At 30.9% G+C, this 15,976-nt stretch overlaps 3 protein-coding genes across 5 annotated transcripts in view; all 3 read left to right on the top strand.

Annotated features, from left to right (window-relative positions):
• Positions 1-2,132, top strand: part of jing (AE binding protein 2 jing) — a 231,404-nt gene extending 229,272 nt beyond the window's left edge. For all 3 annotated transcript variants that reach the window (XM_036374569.2, XM_036374570.2, XM_014233752.3), the window contains 5 exons: positions 3-777; positions 862-1,006; positions 1,122-1,299; positions 1,369-1,580; positions 1,885-2,132. In XM_036374569.2, the coding sequence (XP_036230462.2) occupies positions 3-777; positions 862-1,006; positions 1,122-1,299; positions 1,369-1,580; positions 1,885-2,045 (1,471 nt within the window). In that variant the 3' untranslated portion in view covers positions 2,046-2,132. The remainder of the gene's footprint in view (positions 1-2; positions 778-861; positions 1,007-1,121; positions 1,300-1,368; positions 1,581-1,884) is intronic.
• Positions 2,133-11,440: 9,308 nt separating this feature from the next.
• Trap1 (TNF receptor associated protein 1) lies at positions 11,441-14,533 on the top strand. Its single transcript, XM_014233770.3, has 8 exons — positions 11,441-11,698; positions 11,763-12,112; positions 12,197-12,548; positions 12,610-12,791; positions 12,856-13,024; positions 13,099-13,168; positions 13,233-13,925; positions 14,000-14,533. The coding sequence occupies exons 1-8, from the start codon at positions 11,566-11,568 to the stop codon at positions 14,172-14,174; spliced, it is 2,124 nt and encodes a 707-aa protein (XP_014089245.1). The 5' UTR covers positions 11,441-11,565; the 3' UTR covers positions 14,175-14,533.
• A 34-nt stretch (positions 14,534-14,567) lies between these two features.
• LOC106616861 (equilibrative nucleoside transporter 1) lies at positions 14,568-15,971 on the top strand. The gene has a single exon (XM_014233771.3). It carries the CDS (start codon positions 14,573-14,575, stop codon positions 15,800-15,802), a length of 1,230 nt encoding a protein of 409 aa, XP_014089246.1. The 5' UTR covers positions 14,568-14,572; the 3' UTR covers positions 15,803-15,971.
• The last annotated feature ends 5 nt before the right edge of the window (positions 15,972-15,976 follow it).

Genomic DNA, 15,976 nt, shown 5'->3' with positions numbered 1-15,976 from the left:
AGTTCCAACAACAGCAGTAAAGCTGAAATTATCGCCAACATTATCAATTCAATCGACTCAAATTCACCGCCACCCACGCCACTGTCTACGATTAGTGCTAGCAGCACAGAAAGCGGCAGTCACATTAGCAGTTGCATGCGTAACGCCATTGCTGACATCAATTCCAACAGCAGCAATGCAGCATCGCCACTCTCATCATCATCAATAACTAGCAGCGCTGATTTAATCACCAATTCTACCTCCAATAGTGCCGTACCCACTGCACCGAGTTTGTCGAATAGCATCGATAACAGTAACTCGAATAGCTGCACAAGCAGCAGCAACAGCAGTGTCAGCGGCGAGCCGCAATCGACCACCAGCAGCAATTGCTTCAACTCATCACCGACGCTTATCGACACCAAGCTTGCGGAATCCGCCAGTGAAGCGTTGCCCAAATGCGCCATTTCGCCCATACTCTCACAGCCGAAAACTATACGCTTTCCTGCGGAGACAGGTGGTTTTCGGTATGGTCCAAAAGGTGCTAAACGCCACGACGGCGTCTGCTACTGGGATAAATGCAATAAGAAGCATGATAGCTGCTCCAAATTGTTGGATCATATGCAGACTCTGCACGTCAATACGCAAACTGGTCCATTTTCATGCCTATGGGTCGGCTGCAAGGTGTACAATAAGGAATCGTGCTCGCGTCGCTGGTTGGAACGACACGTGCTATCACATGGAGGCTCGAAACAATTCAAATGCATTGTTGAAGGTTGCGGCTTGCGTTTCGGTTCGCAGGTAAATTATCGCTGGCATTTCGTTGCCATCACACGCCTTGTATATATTCATTACTTTGCTAACTTAATCTGCTTTCATTTTTAGTTGGCTCTTCAAAAACACGTAAACAATCATTTCACGGCCACCGAAAATAAGGAGAGCTCCAATAAGCGTACCTCGGATCCGCCAGTGCCCAAACAGTTGCGTAAGAATGGCAAAAAGTTGCGCTATCGACGTCAACCATTTTCAGGTAATTATACATAGATATCCATTGACTCTATACACACTGAGATTATGCGTCGATAAATAACGGCGCTTCATTCCTTACGGTACATTTTATTAATAGTGTAATTCTTCTCTTGCAGCGCGTATGTTCGACTTCTTTGATTCCGGCATAATGGAGGGTCTTCAACATCGTCTGCGGCAAATAAGTGTACTCTCGAACGCTTGCAATACAATGACGTTTCAGGGTCAGTGCATGATGCGTCGCAAAACACAGCAAGGCAGCTACGAAAGCTTTGTTCGTTGGTCACCGCATGAAATGTGAGTAATCAAAACGTAAATTGATTAAAATAAAGCTTGTTATTAACTTATTTCGACTTCAATTTTTAGCATTTCCGACGAGTGGGTGCCGGCATGCGATGGGCCTTACACGAAAACAGTTAACATTAAACGTATGCGTCCCGCGGAGAAGATAAAGGTTGAGAGCCTACTCATGACCGCTTACAAATTGCCATATTCGACAAATCTTTTCGACGACGTTAGCGATGAAGATGATGATGATGAGGAGGCCTCTGATGATGGCGATGAAGATGATGATAATAGTATGTTTCAACATAAATAGCTTCGTTGTAGCATTTATGAATAATCTATATACATATACATTTTTGTACATTTATGTAACAAAACTCTTTTTTTTTTTTTGTTATAATTTCTTCTTTTTTTTTTTTTTTTTTTTATTTATTATTATTATTTTTTTTTTTATTAATTTTTGTTTGTTTATTTATTTCATTAATTTTTGTTTGTTTATTTATTTCATTAATTTTTGTTTGTTTATTTATTTCATTATTTATTTATTTATTTATTTTTTTATTTATTTTTTTTTTATTTATTTATACTTTTCTTCAGATGATGGCGATGACACCGAATTGGCGACTTTAGTGGAAACGGTGCGCAGCTCACAACAGCAGAGTGTGCTTGCAATTTCCCGAACGCAAATGCAGCAACGTCGTAAACATCCACGTAAGCCGTTGAAACGCGTACAATTGGAAAAACCATTGAACGTTTAACTTGCCGAAGTTATTCGCCGAGACAAACGCTATTGCTGCTCAATGATCTCCTACTAAGATATAGGCAATGTTTGTGGCAAATTGAAAGTCTGCAATATATGAGTTAAGTGTTTCATTTTTAAGGCGCATGGACAACAATGACAACAACAATAGCGCATACTACGCAGCAGTCATACATAATTCAGCATATAGTAATTTGTATTTTTTGTTAAAATTAATTGTAAAACTAAATCAAAGATGACAGCGCATATATATATGTATATATATATATATAAATTATATTTTTTTATACTTCCGTTTGTAAATGTCTTAAAAGAGCGTAGATTGCATAAACTTACAAAACGCATTTTATGTAAATAAAATATTTAGAGTAGTACATAATAATCATATATTTTAACATAAGAGAATTTAGCGTACACATTATTTTTTACGAATAATACATTTATAAGCGACTTAAAAACTTAAAGCAAACACATTTAAAAAAAAAATACTTTCAGTTTTTATTTTCTATATTTATGCCTAATCAATTAGTTGTATTTTGATTAAGTATGTTTTTTAGTTTAGAAAAATGTTTTGATATTTGTTTTTATGGTGCAAAATTATAACTTTAATATTATTTGTTAAGTTGTTTTTTAACATGAAAAAGCTTAAAATATCTTTTATAACAATTGTTACATATAAAGTGCTTCTGAGTGCTGTTTGTTGGCGATTTTTGTTTTTTAATGTAGTCTAACGTTTCGTTGATTTTTACCAGTGCAAAAAAAAACCATTTATAGTTTTTCAAATGCATTTATTATTTTTCAAAACCCTTTTCTTTTTTCCAAAGCCCTTTATCCAAATCATTTTTTTTAAACCATTTATTATTTTTCAAAACCCTTTTCTTTTTTCCAAAGCCCTTTTCCCAAATCATTTTTGTTTTTCAAAATCATTTATTTTTCTACAACCATTAATTTTTTTAAACCATTAATTTCTTTCAAAACTATTTTTCTTCTTAAAAACCATATATTCTTTCAAAACCGTTTTTAACCCTTGTTTTTAAACCAGTTTTTTGTTTCAAAACCATTTTTTGTCTTACAAGTTTTGTTTTCAAAACAATTTATTTTCAAAGCCATTTTTTGTTTTACAAGTTTTGTTTTTAAAACAATTTATTTTCAAAACCATTTACTTTCCAAAATCATTTATTTGTTTTAAAACCATTAATTTCTTTCAGAACTATTTTGCTTCTTCAAAACCATTTTTTTTTTCAAAACCATTTTTTTTCAAAATCATTTTCTTTCGAAACCACTTTTTTTCAAAACCATTTTTTTTCAAAACCATTATTTTTCAAAACCATTATTTTTTCAAAACCATTTTTTTAACACCATTTTTTTTCAAAACCATTTTTTTTCCAAAACCATTTTTTTTCCAAAACCATTTTTTTTCAAAACCATTTATTTTCCAAAACCTTTATTTTCTTTCAAAACCATTTTTCTTCTAAATCCTATTTTTGTTTTTCAAACCCCTTTTTTTGCAAAACCAGTTTTTTGTGTGCAAACCATTTTTTGTTGTACCAGTTTTGTTGTCAATACCTTTTTTCAAAACCGTTTTTTATTTTTCAAAACCGTTTTTTTTAAAACCCTTTTTTTTGTTTTTCAAAACCGTTTTTTTTAAACCCTTTTTTTTTGTTTTTCAAAACCGTTTTTTTTTTTAAACCCTTTTTTTTGTTTTTCAAAACCGTTTTTTTTTAAACCCTTTTTTTGTTTTTCAAAAGTTTTAGTAAAAACTTCACATTTTTTTTGGCGCAAACATTTTATGTAACAACTTCACATTTTTTTTGGCGCAAACATTTTATGTAACTAACGGCGGTTTTGAATTTCCACGCGCCACCAAACCGCTTTCAGCCAAGCACCTTATATCACAGCTCCTTATCAAACTACGTCGACCAGCCAACAGCATGTAACACATGCGCACCACTAGCCCACCCGTTAAAACAGTTGCAAACAGAAAACAAATGAACAAATGAAATATATTTGAATTATTAAAATATTAGTTTAAAAGTATTTTTTTTTTGTTTTTTTTTATTATATGCACTCGTACATTTGATGTTTTTATTTTTATTTTTTTTTCATAAAATATAAATTATATACAAGAAGACTTTTTGAAACTTGAATTGATTTCATAAAACATTTTTATATAAATATTTAAAAGATTTGTATGTCGAACTCCTGCGAGAGGCTCGACACTGTACGAATATGTGCCGTAGTTTGTAGTGTAGGTTAATAAATGTCAGCAATACAAGCTAGTTAAAAGTATAAAAAAAATAAAAATCGAGTGGAAACGAGCAACACCAAGTGACTGGTTTAGTAAAGTTAATGTGTGCTTAAGAAATTGTAAGCAAATTATATTGTAATTATAATTTTTATAAAATTAATTTCGCGTACCTCTGAATTAATTCATAAAGCAATTAGTTACATATTTATTTTGTAAATAAATGAAGAAACAAAAACTACACAACAACAAATGTTGCCAGCAACACAGCGTGCAAGCAGCTGGTGTCTAACATATTGTAAATTGTACAAATTCGCCATGCCTACACGCTGTTAACACAACAACACACTCATAGACATTTTTGAATTAAATAAATTCGTAATTTGTAAAACAAAATAAAAACTACAACAATTAATTTAAGCATTTGTAGCATTAAGTGCGCAAGCGTAAGGTGTGTGCGCTCAACGCCAACACTCAGTTAAACATTTAGTCAAAATCACAAAGTAAAATTGAAATCACTAGCAATTAAGTTTAGTGCGTGTTTACTAGGTTTTTTGTTAAATTTAATTTTACTTTCATTTGATCACGTGCTAGTGCGAAAGCGCGCCAGCGAGTGCAAAATAGTTAAATGCAAACAGACAAGACTTGTATTGTTTTAGAAACTTCGACTTATTGCAATTAAGTTTTCATACGAACGTCAATGCCACATTACCGTATACGTTTGCCAAGTAGCGGATTTTTCGTAAGGTAATTAAAGCGACATACATACATGCACACTATATTATATATAGAGATGTGTATGTCAGCGCCGTCACGCTTCTTTCAAGAGTAAGCCGTTAGTTGAAATGATAGTTTTTAATTTTGACATACTCTTAACCTATAATTGTAATATAATTTTTCTACACACACACACACACACAACACACTGACACATAAGAACTTGGTACAAGCTTACACTTAAGTTAAAAATGTCTGTTTTACTATAATTCAGTTTCGAAAATATTTTTTTATTTTTAGCGCTTGTTCATTAAATTTGCTGCATTATTTTGTATCAATGATTGTTTAGCATATTTTAAACATATTTGTAGCAGCTAGTAAAAATGCATACATACATATACTATACAACTTCATACATATTAACGGTATAATTTTTAAGCATATTTTATAGTTAACTTAATTATTGCGCGTGTGTTCATAACATATACATATGCACATACATATATGTATGTATGTATGTATGTATACATACGTACAACTTATCTTATGCATTTTCATAAACTTAATACCGCAATAATTTGTACATACATACATACAACTTAAGAATCACGCAGGTACATTATACACGTACACACACATGCATACGACATGTTGCGTTCATTTTACATACCTATTAGCATTTTTCCATTATTGTGAAATATATGAAAAACATTTTTTAAATAAAAAAAAAACACAATTGATTTTTTATTTACACACATGACATACATTGTGGTTATACATACATATGTATGCATACAAAACATTTTTTTCTATTTTTTTTATTAAAATTATACACAAACGTTGCAAATAAAAATGAAAGTTTCAGGCAGACGCATCGAACAATTGATAAAGGCAGAGAACGTAAATGAATTCATTAACATTCTCTGAATAAACATTTTCCAAGCAACGCTCGAAAGTATGCAAGACTTTACGCAACCAGTGTAATGGCACACATTTGTTGCGCAGCATTGCCGCCAAGCAACATGTTTCTGGCAATGACATTGCTAAACGTACATTTAATTAACTTTATTGAAAATAATATAAATATTTTATATTAATTGGTATAATTTTTTGAAAATTACGAAATTTGCTTTTGAGTAATAAATGAAAGCATTTCAATCATAATTCAATTATATAAGGTTGTGTTACTTAAGCGAATGCTTTACAAAAATATTTTTAATCCATAATGTCAAATAACCATTTTATATCCGAAACAGCGTATACTAAGTTTGCCACGAAGTGTGGTGTAACGCCCAGAAAGAAATATCGAACACCCTATAAAGTATACATATAAATGAACAGTGTGATGGGCAAAGTGGATTGTCCGTTTGTCTGTCCGTTCGTGCGTCTATGCTTCCGTCTGTATATATACAAATTAGTCTCTCAGTTTTTAAGCTATCGAACTGAAATCTTGCATCCATCCTTTTCGCACCAAAAAGCTGCGCATTTGTCGGAACGGCTGATATCGGACCACTGTAGCATATAGCTGTCATACAAACTGCACGATCGGAATTAAGAGCTTGTATGGAAAACTTTTTTAATTTGACGAGATATCTTCACGATATTTAGCATGGATTATTGCCATAGTAAATGATGCAATCTCCTTAAAACCTGTTTAGATCGGATCAATATAGCTTATAGCTGCCATACAAACTGTGTGATTTGTATTCAGTTATCACACAAAAACGCATTTTCATTGGTTGGCTTAACAAAACAAAGCAAAACAGCCGATTTGGACATTATGAATTAAAACCGTTTTGACAAATTGTTGTTTGTGGGCTTTTCAACACAAACTTTTATAATTGCAACAAATTTCCAATGGTAATAGAATTTTAAATATTTTCGATATTTTCAAGCAGCTCATATGTATGTATGTGTTGTTCTTTCAGTTCAACTACTACCCAATATTCTGTGCGTTCTTTTTAAGCGTGCCGCGCCTGTATATCACGCATCGTGCTTTATCAATTTTCCGCATAACAATTATTTACACACATACATACAAACGTGCGCAATTTGATGGATGATAATTGCGGCTTTATTGGCATTTATAAACATCACATTGTAACAAAAACATAAGGCCGCACGAAATTGCATTTGAAACGAAATTTAGCACGTGATTGATTTTGCTAGTAATTTTTTTTAAGTTTTCCTTTCTTTTAATTTTTTGAGAGGCAAATATATTATTGAATTTTAGCCTATTATGCATATAAATTTTATATGCATTTAAATATTATAAAATTATGCGAAATGCTTCCACTTTCCGTTAAAATAAACGTTTTTCTTCCAAGCGCCGCTTGCAACCACTAATTTTTTAGGTTGAATACCCAAATTGGCACTAGATTAGCAGGCACAAAGTGTAAATAGGACACGAAAAGTTAAAGTTTTCGAAGTTGTCTTTATATTTGTATATAGTAAGTAGTTTGAAAATCAGTAAATAATAAAAAGTATATCATCACTGCCAAATTAATTAAACCGACTGATTGCTTTAACAATGGAGAGAATTAGTAAGGCAAAAAACCACTAAAACGAGTAATTACAAATCAAATTCTGTTTGATTTTCGCAAAAAGTCATAAAAACATATAACAAGTAAGAATACCAATAAATAAATAAATGTAATCATAAATGTTGTCTTGTAGAAATTAATAAGTAGTGCAAGTAAATAATAAAACATACATAAATATATATATATATTTTCCAAAGCAATCATACTAAAATTATGAAATATAAATGTGACATAAAAATATGTAATAATAAATAAGTAAACTCTTATACTCAGATATCGATGTTGCAATTTTCATAACAATACTATTTAAAAATTATTATGCTTATTCAAAGTTAGGTGAGTTATCATTTTTAAATGATTTGAAAGTGAGTGTGTGAAAAATAAATAATAAAAATAAAAATTTTAAATTATATATACAAATTAAGCAGTGCTGTAATATATAGAATTAAATAAAAGAGCAAACTTTTAAATTGGTTTTAATAATTTCGAAATTAAATTTAATAATTGGCAATAAAACTAAGTATAAAAATAAAGTTTTCATTTGTAAAAAAAAACGCTTTTTTAATTTCTGCATTTTTTTTATAAAAAAATATTTGCAAGAAATAATATATAATTTTTTAGGTAACATAATGCATAAAATACACAAAAAAAATTAATTTCCGTTATACAAGTCAGTCTTGTGTTATATCGAACTTTTGGAAACAATATTTTGTTTTAGTTTTTCCATAACAGTAACTCGTTCAAATTCAAACATTGGCGCAACATAGAGCAATATTAAAAAACAATATATTGAATTTTAAAGCTAATAATAATATTAATTATTATATGCAGCTACTTAAAAAAAAATACGTAAAAAAATATTTATTAAATATGCTATATTTACTTTAAATATTTTTTACTGATATTTTTTTTTTGTTTTTGTTTGGCTAAAATTTCTACTAACAGCAATACATAATAAGTATTTATTTGGACCTCAAGCAATTATTTTAGCTGTACTCACGCCGAAATTGTTAGTCTGTTTATTTGTTAGTTTTGTGTTTTTATTTTCATACGCTCAAATTGTTTGATAAAAATATTTATAAAATGTGAACTAACAAATTTCCAGATTACCGAGCTCAGTGTAAATACAACTACCTCATTTTTAAGCGCTTCATTATACAAATATGCTATTTCCTGTTAAGGCAGCCGGCAGCACAATTATAATTAACTTTTTAAATAGTAAATAGAAATTCGTGAACATTGAATTAAACAAAGGAGACACTTAAAACAATAATTTAAATACTATAGTAATTGGTGAAAAATTTAATATACTCGTAAAAGGTATCGATCGCACAAAATTTGCCTTCAAACTTTTAAAATTTGTTCAAAATAATAAAATACATTTTATAACTCAAAAACAAAAAAAAAAAAATCAAAACTGCGCATGGCAAACGACTAAAATTAAGAAAGCATATATACAAAAATTTGGAAATTTTAAAACCCAATAAAATAGAAATTATAAAGAAAAAACAATTAAAATTCATAGCTGGAAATGGTGTAGAAAACTACCTCAAATTTTGCATGAAGCAACTGAAAGTTTAAGAAAAAACAATACAAAAACAAAACATATTCAACATTAAAGATACAGTACACAGTAACAGTACTGCATACAAGACAAAGCAAGCAAACATGGGAAAAATTTAACTTTTTTACATTTCAATACCAAGCAAACAAAACGTCAAAATATGAAGAAAATTTCGAAATAAGAAAAAATATAACTAAGCATTTTTAGTATCAAAAAAACAAAAAAATAATAATAATAATAATAAAAAACCTAAGCTAATAAACTTGCAAACTAACTTTAAAACACTTCCAACTTTTTCAAAAAAAAAAAAACGTATGGAAAATATTTTTATAGAGATTGACTAGGTTCGTGTTAACAAAATACGAGTACTTTTTTATTTATATGTGACAGACTAATGTATTACAAAAATTATATTATATTTTAACAATTTTTTGTTTGAGAACAATTGCATGAATATAAAAATCTACTCTAACCAGTTTTTTTTTAATATTTTATTAAATAAATTCATTTTGTTTGCATTAAATTGTATTAAAGTAAAATATATGCGTAGCTACATACTTACATACATGTACTTCGCTTTCATGTGTCATAACAGAAGGTCGCTTAAATTTTTTTGTTTTTGTTGTAAATAGCGCCTTTATACTAAGTAGTGGATAGTCGTGTTTGTCAACCTTTTGTTAAATGAATTTCTAACAGAGGTGAATATTTTAGAAGATAACTGCTTTAAACAAATAAAATGAATATGTTTAAAATTGTATTGTAATATAAAAAATATTTATGGCAAATAAATACATTATGCACATACTAAACATAGACATATTTTAAACAGAAGCGAATTTTTATATGATTTTATATTCAAATCCTAAACACATATTTATTGCATAAAAACATAATAAATTTTTGTTTTTATTATTATATAGTTTTAACTAAACTTATATTGAACATTATGTAAGCATAAATAAAACGAACCTACATATTTATCAATAGTTATAGTATAGTATTTACTAACCCAAAAAAAGTCTCAAAATGTAATTACATACATACATATACACTTAAAAATACATACATACATATTATACGAGTAATATAATTATTAAAGAAATATATAGAATTGTAAATTGATTGTATAAAATCAAGCATTTTCTTTAAAAGCGCGATTTGGTGAGTTTTCCGCGAGAATGAATCAGCTGATTGCAAATTAATACATATGCGCATATACTTGTATGCATTTACGTAGGTATGTAGACATTAACATAAACTTTGTATTAATATTTACTGACTTTTTCACACTTCGCCGACCAACTTATTTCAAGTTAAAATATGTATGTGCATATACATTTGGGAAACACAATTAGTTGCCATGCACACTAGAGCTATCAATGGCGGGTAATAATTGTTTGGAAAATAGATTTGCCACTGGTATTATGACAAACGAGTCTCATGATAACGGTAAAGAAACTTGGTACTTAACCACTGCCGTATGAATTGTCAATGCCGGTGGGTGGGTTGTTCCGAATGGTTTTCTACAGCTTTTATGTCATTAAGTCGAACAGCTGACCAAGCAAGATCACGCTTTATTTGAAGAGCGTAAAATATACGTGTGCTAAAGCACTGGTTTAATTCTCATTAGGTGATCCATCAAATGACGAAAATATCTAAGTAAATGTATAAATATATTTGTGTTACGCCTTTGGCCTCAAAGCAGAGAATGTTATTGAATATTCATAAAAATTATATTCATTAATATTCTTCCATGGAATAACTATTAGTTTGCATAGAAATGATAGCATATTCTTAAAGAGGATTCTAATAAGTCTTCAAATTTAAATGGAAGCATTTACGTTGCACTTATAAACTTAATTATTATAAACGTTAAGAATATGTTCGCGAAAACTTTTATTTTTTTTTATTTTTATATTGTGAATATATTTTTATTTTTGCAATCTATTTTAGAAAAAAATTAGCAAATTGAATAAAAAAAATCAAAAGAGATAAGAAAGTCTCACTGGATATCAATATTAATATACAACATACCGGTTTAGAAGCAGATTATTGGTTTTGAATCACTTTCTCAATAGTTCTTTATTATGTGAATATACTTTTTTGCTATATTAGAAAAAATTTACAAATTATATTAAAAATAAAACAAAAGAGATAAGAAAATCTCACTGGATATCAAATCAATATCATCATTTATATTATATATCAGATGAATGATGGCTTTGAACCACTTTCCCAAGAGTCCTTTAATAATATAATTGCACTGCAGCCATGTATAAGACTTATTGTGAATAGGCACAGAAACAATTGATTTCCTAAAAAGACAATACAGGGTGTTGTTAAACAACAAAATTCACATATGAATTGAATGAAAATTCTGCACTAATTTCTAATTTAGTGAAAAAAATTTAACAAAAAAAATTGTGTTCAAGTGAAAATTAAAAAGAAAATGTCATTTACTTCACGTCTCTGTCGTGTTATAAATTCCTCTACACACGTGCAACGTTATGCAACGCGCAACATTATTGGCAGCACACAGGCAGCATGGTCTTTGCGCTGGAACAAAAATCTGGGAAGAAATAGTAGGCCTATATTCATATATTTACATAACATAAATCTTTATTTAAGCTATTGCTCATTTGGCAGTCCAACAATTTGCTCGTTGCATGAGTACGGAGTCAACTGCATCCGCGAATGTTGAAGACCAAGGACGTTTCCACACTATTATCAGGCAAACTGAAAAGCCGGTTGGTGATGCTGATAAGCATGAATTTCAAGCTGAGACGCGTATGTTGCTGGACATTGTCGCGCGTTCCCTATATTCCGAAAATGAAGTATTTGTTCGGGAATTAATTTCGAACGCTAGTGATGCATTGGAGAAATTTCGTTACACTGTCCATACCGCTGGCGAAAATGAGAAAAACTTTGAAGGTACAGATCGGCCGTTAGAAATACATATTGCTACTGATAAACAGTCAATGCAATTAACGATACAGGTAAAAATTAAATAATTTGTTTATATAAACACTATAATATTACGCATAAGGTTTCTATAAATGATATTCTAACTGAATTTTTAGGACACAGGTATTGGCATGACTCGCGAGGAGCTTATCAATAATCTCGGTATGATTGCACGCAGCGGCTCAAAAAAATTCTTGGAACAGGTTAAAGAAGCAGGTGGAGGTGTCGAAAACTCCTCGAATATTATTGGACAATTTGGTGTTGGTTTTTATTCCGCCTTTATGGTAGCTGACAAAGTGGAAGTGTTTACTAAATCTTCGAAAGTAGATTCACAGGGATTACGCTGGGCGTCTGATGGATCTGGTTCATATGAAATTCAGGAAGCTGATGGTGTAGCGCATGGCACTAAAATTGTTATACATTTAAAAACAGAATGTAGAGAATATGCAGATGAGGATCGTATTAGAGGTAGGAATTAAAAACATTGTTTAAAAATAATAAAATATAAATAGTTAATATTTTTGTATAGCGGTGATCAAGAAATATAGTAACTTTGTTGGTTCACCAATATTTTTGAATGGTAAGCGCGCTAATGATATTCAGCCCTTATGGTTAATGGAACCGAAAGATGTGTCACAAGAGCAGCATAATGAGTTCTATAGATTCATTGGCAACACTTTTGATACACCACGTTTCGTATTGCATTACAAGGTAATACCATGCATAGAGTTTATAGTTTATTATACATTTTCTAAAATAATGAAATTATTCACAGACTGATGTGCCGCTCAGCATTCGTGCTTTACTCTATTTCCCCGAAGGTAAACCCGGTTTATTCGATATGACACGTGACGCTAATGTGGGTGTGGCTTTATATACGCGAAAGGTTTTAATACAATCTAAAACAGAAAATCTGGTGCCCAAATGGCTACGATTTATTAAAGGTTTGGTTTTTGCTTTAATGAAATAATAACAAATTTTTAATCTCTTCGAATACTATTTTTTTATTTTTTTAAAGGCGTTGTGGACTCGGAAGATATACCCTTAAATTTAAGTCGCGAACTGCTTCAGAATAGCGCTTTAATCAAGTTAGTTTTACTTATAAAATTCTGTTGTAATTTAGTTGCATAATTTATTCCGTTACTTTTTCAGAAAGCTGTCCAATGTGCTTGCAACTCGTGTACTGCGTTTCCTGCAGGAACGTGCGAAAAAGCAGCCTGAAGAGTATGCTGCTTTTTATAAGGATTATGGCCTATTCCTCAAGGAGGGCATTGTTACGTCAAACGATCACAATGAAAAGGAAAGCATTGCCAAACTTTTGCGTTTCGATTCGTCAAAGAATGCGGATGGCAATCGTATATCTCTCTTAGATTATTGCACAAATGTTGGTGAACAAAAGGACATCTACTATTTAGCTGCGCCAAATCGTGTACTAGCGGAATCCTCTCCTTATTACGAAAGCTTGAAGAAACGAGGCGTTGAAGTTTTATTTTGCTACGAACCCTATGATGAGCTTGTCCTCATGCAATTGGGTACATTCCAAGGTAAAAAACTAGTTTCTGTTGAAAAGGAAATGCGTGAGGATGATGCAGGTGAAAAGGTAACAGACTATGGCGAAGGCAGTTTATTACGTTCGCAGATCGACGAACTCTTACCCTGGATACGAGAGAAACTTAGTGGCAAAGTGGTGAATGTTAAGGTGACGACACGCCTTGACACACATCCTTGTGTGATTACGGTAGAAGAAATGGCGGCAGCGCGACATTTCATTCGCACACAGAGTCATCAATTGCCCGAAGAAAATCGTTTTGCATTGCTGCAGCCCCAATTAGAGATAAATCCTAAGTAATTTCATAAAGCAAATATTTTAACAGAGCAAATTTTAATTACTTTCTCTCTCTCATTTTCTCATTTTATAGGCATGAAATTATTAAGAAATTGAATAAGTTGCGCACAAGTGATCCTGAGCTTGCGGAGTTGGTTACACAACAGCTTTTTGCGAACGCTATGGTCGGCGCTGGACTCGCCGAGGACCCGCGTACGCTTCTGCTGACAATGAACGAATTGTTGACGAAAGCTTTGGAGAAGCATTAGAAAACTATTATTTAAAAATTAAATTAGATTTATGTATATTTTTTTGAATTGAGCAAAATTACTTCCGTTTTTCGTTTGCTGTGTGAATGTACAAAAACATGAAATAATTAACTTAATACTACACATATTATTTTAATTGTAAAAATAAAAATAAGAAATGCAAATGAAAAAGAAATACAAAAGCATTTAGCTGTTTAGATTTACGCAGTCACAAAACATACTATACTCCTTTTGATTTTTTAATAATATTCACTTACAATAACACTTTGTAAGCCGCTATAAAATAAGTTTCAGTAGGTTTTGAAATTTTTTTTCTTTTCGATCAGTTAAATAAAATCGTTTTGAGATTTTGATGATAAGTTTCTGTTCTAACTAAAATATCGAATTATTTCATAATAATGGAACCACCTAAAGACAAATGGAATATTGTGCTACTCATATTTATTATACATGGCATTGGAACATTGATGCCATGGAATATGTTTATAACGGCAAAGAGTTATTTCGTTGATTTGAAATTAAGCGGAAATTCAAATTCAACAAGTGCTTCAAATTATGCAGCGAATTTCTTACAATATCATGGATTTGCGTCTCAAATTCCCAATGTGGTATTTAATTGGCTCAATGTGTTTTTAAATTTGGGTGGAAATTTAACGACACGAATGGCGATTAGTATATTAGTGGAGCTGTGTATATTTGTGGTTACAGTTATTATGGCCATGATTGACTCTTCGAATTGGCCCGGAGCCTTTTTTTGGATAACAATGATCACAGTAGTCGTCTTAAATATGGCTAGCGCTGTTTACCAAAATACTATATTTGGGATGGTCGCTACATTTCCCTTTAGATATACTGGCGCGGTTATATTGGGATGCAACATTTGCGGCCTCTTTGTATCTTTAATAAGTATTGGGAGTAATTATATATTTTCTACAATTAGAATTGCTGCCATTTATTACTTCATAACGGCGATGTTGCTTTTGTTATTTTGTTTTGATACATTCTTCGCAATACCGCTAAACAAATTTTTCATATATAATCAACTTTCTCGAAAAACTGAAGGCAGTGAAAATGTGAAAACTTCGGAAATACCTTATTGGACTATCTTTAAGACAGCATCTATGCAGCTGTTTAATGTATTCATAATATTCTTTGTAACCCTAGCGGTTTTTCCTGCCGTAAACTCTGACATCAAGGCATCTTCATCAGATTTTTTCATAAAGGATCCTATTATGTATATACAAATTACCTGCTTTTTAACATTCAATTTATTTGCGATGCTTGGAAGTTTGACTTCATATTGGATTCAATGGCCTGGGCCGAAATATTTGGTCATACCAGTTACCTTGCGATTGGTTTTTATACCGTTATTCCTGTTTTGCAATTATTTACCACTAAACGTCGAGAGAAAACTGCCAGTTATTATAAACAATGATTGGATTTACTGGATTATTGGTGTTTTAATGGCATACACTTCCGGATATTACAGTGCTCTGGCGATGATGTATGCACCACAGACAGTTGAACAAAACAACCAGGTCAAAGCTGGAATGTTCGCCGGTGCGATGCTCATAAGTGGGATTTTTTGTGGAATTTTGTTTTCATTCATAACTCCCTACTTAGTCTAATATGAAATAAATTCAGATCTACATCATGTATTAACTTTTTACGGAAATTAAAAATTTACAGTTACGAACCTAGATTTCCGGCCTATACTAATATATGCACTTATATATATACTATTTGTCCATAGCAAAGATAAAATCTAAAAAATAAAGTATGTGGTTTTATTTTAAATCTGT

Source organism: Bactrocera oleae, chromosome 4, assembly GCF_042242935.1.
Source record: "Bactrocera oleae isolate idBacOlea1 chromosome 4, idBacOlea1, whole genome shotgun sequence".
NCBI classification, from domain to species: domain Eukaryota; kingdom Metazoa; phylum Arthropoda; class Insecta; order Diptera; family Tephritidae; genus Bactrocera; species Bactrocera oleae.
The sequence above is the reverse complement of the archived record's forward strand: the minus strand, read 5'-3'. Positions and strand labels throughout refer to the sequence as shown.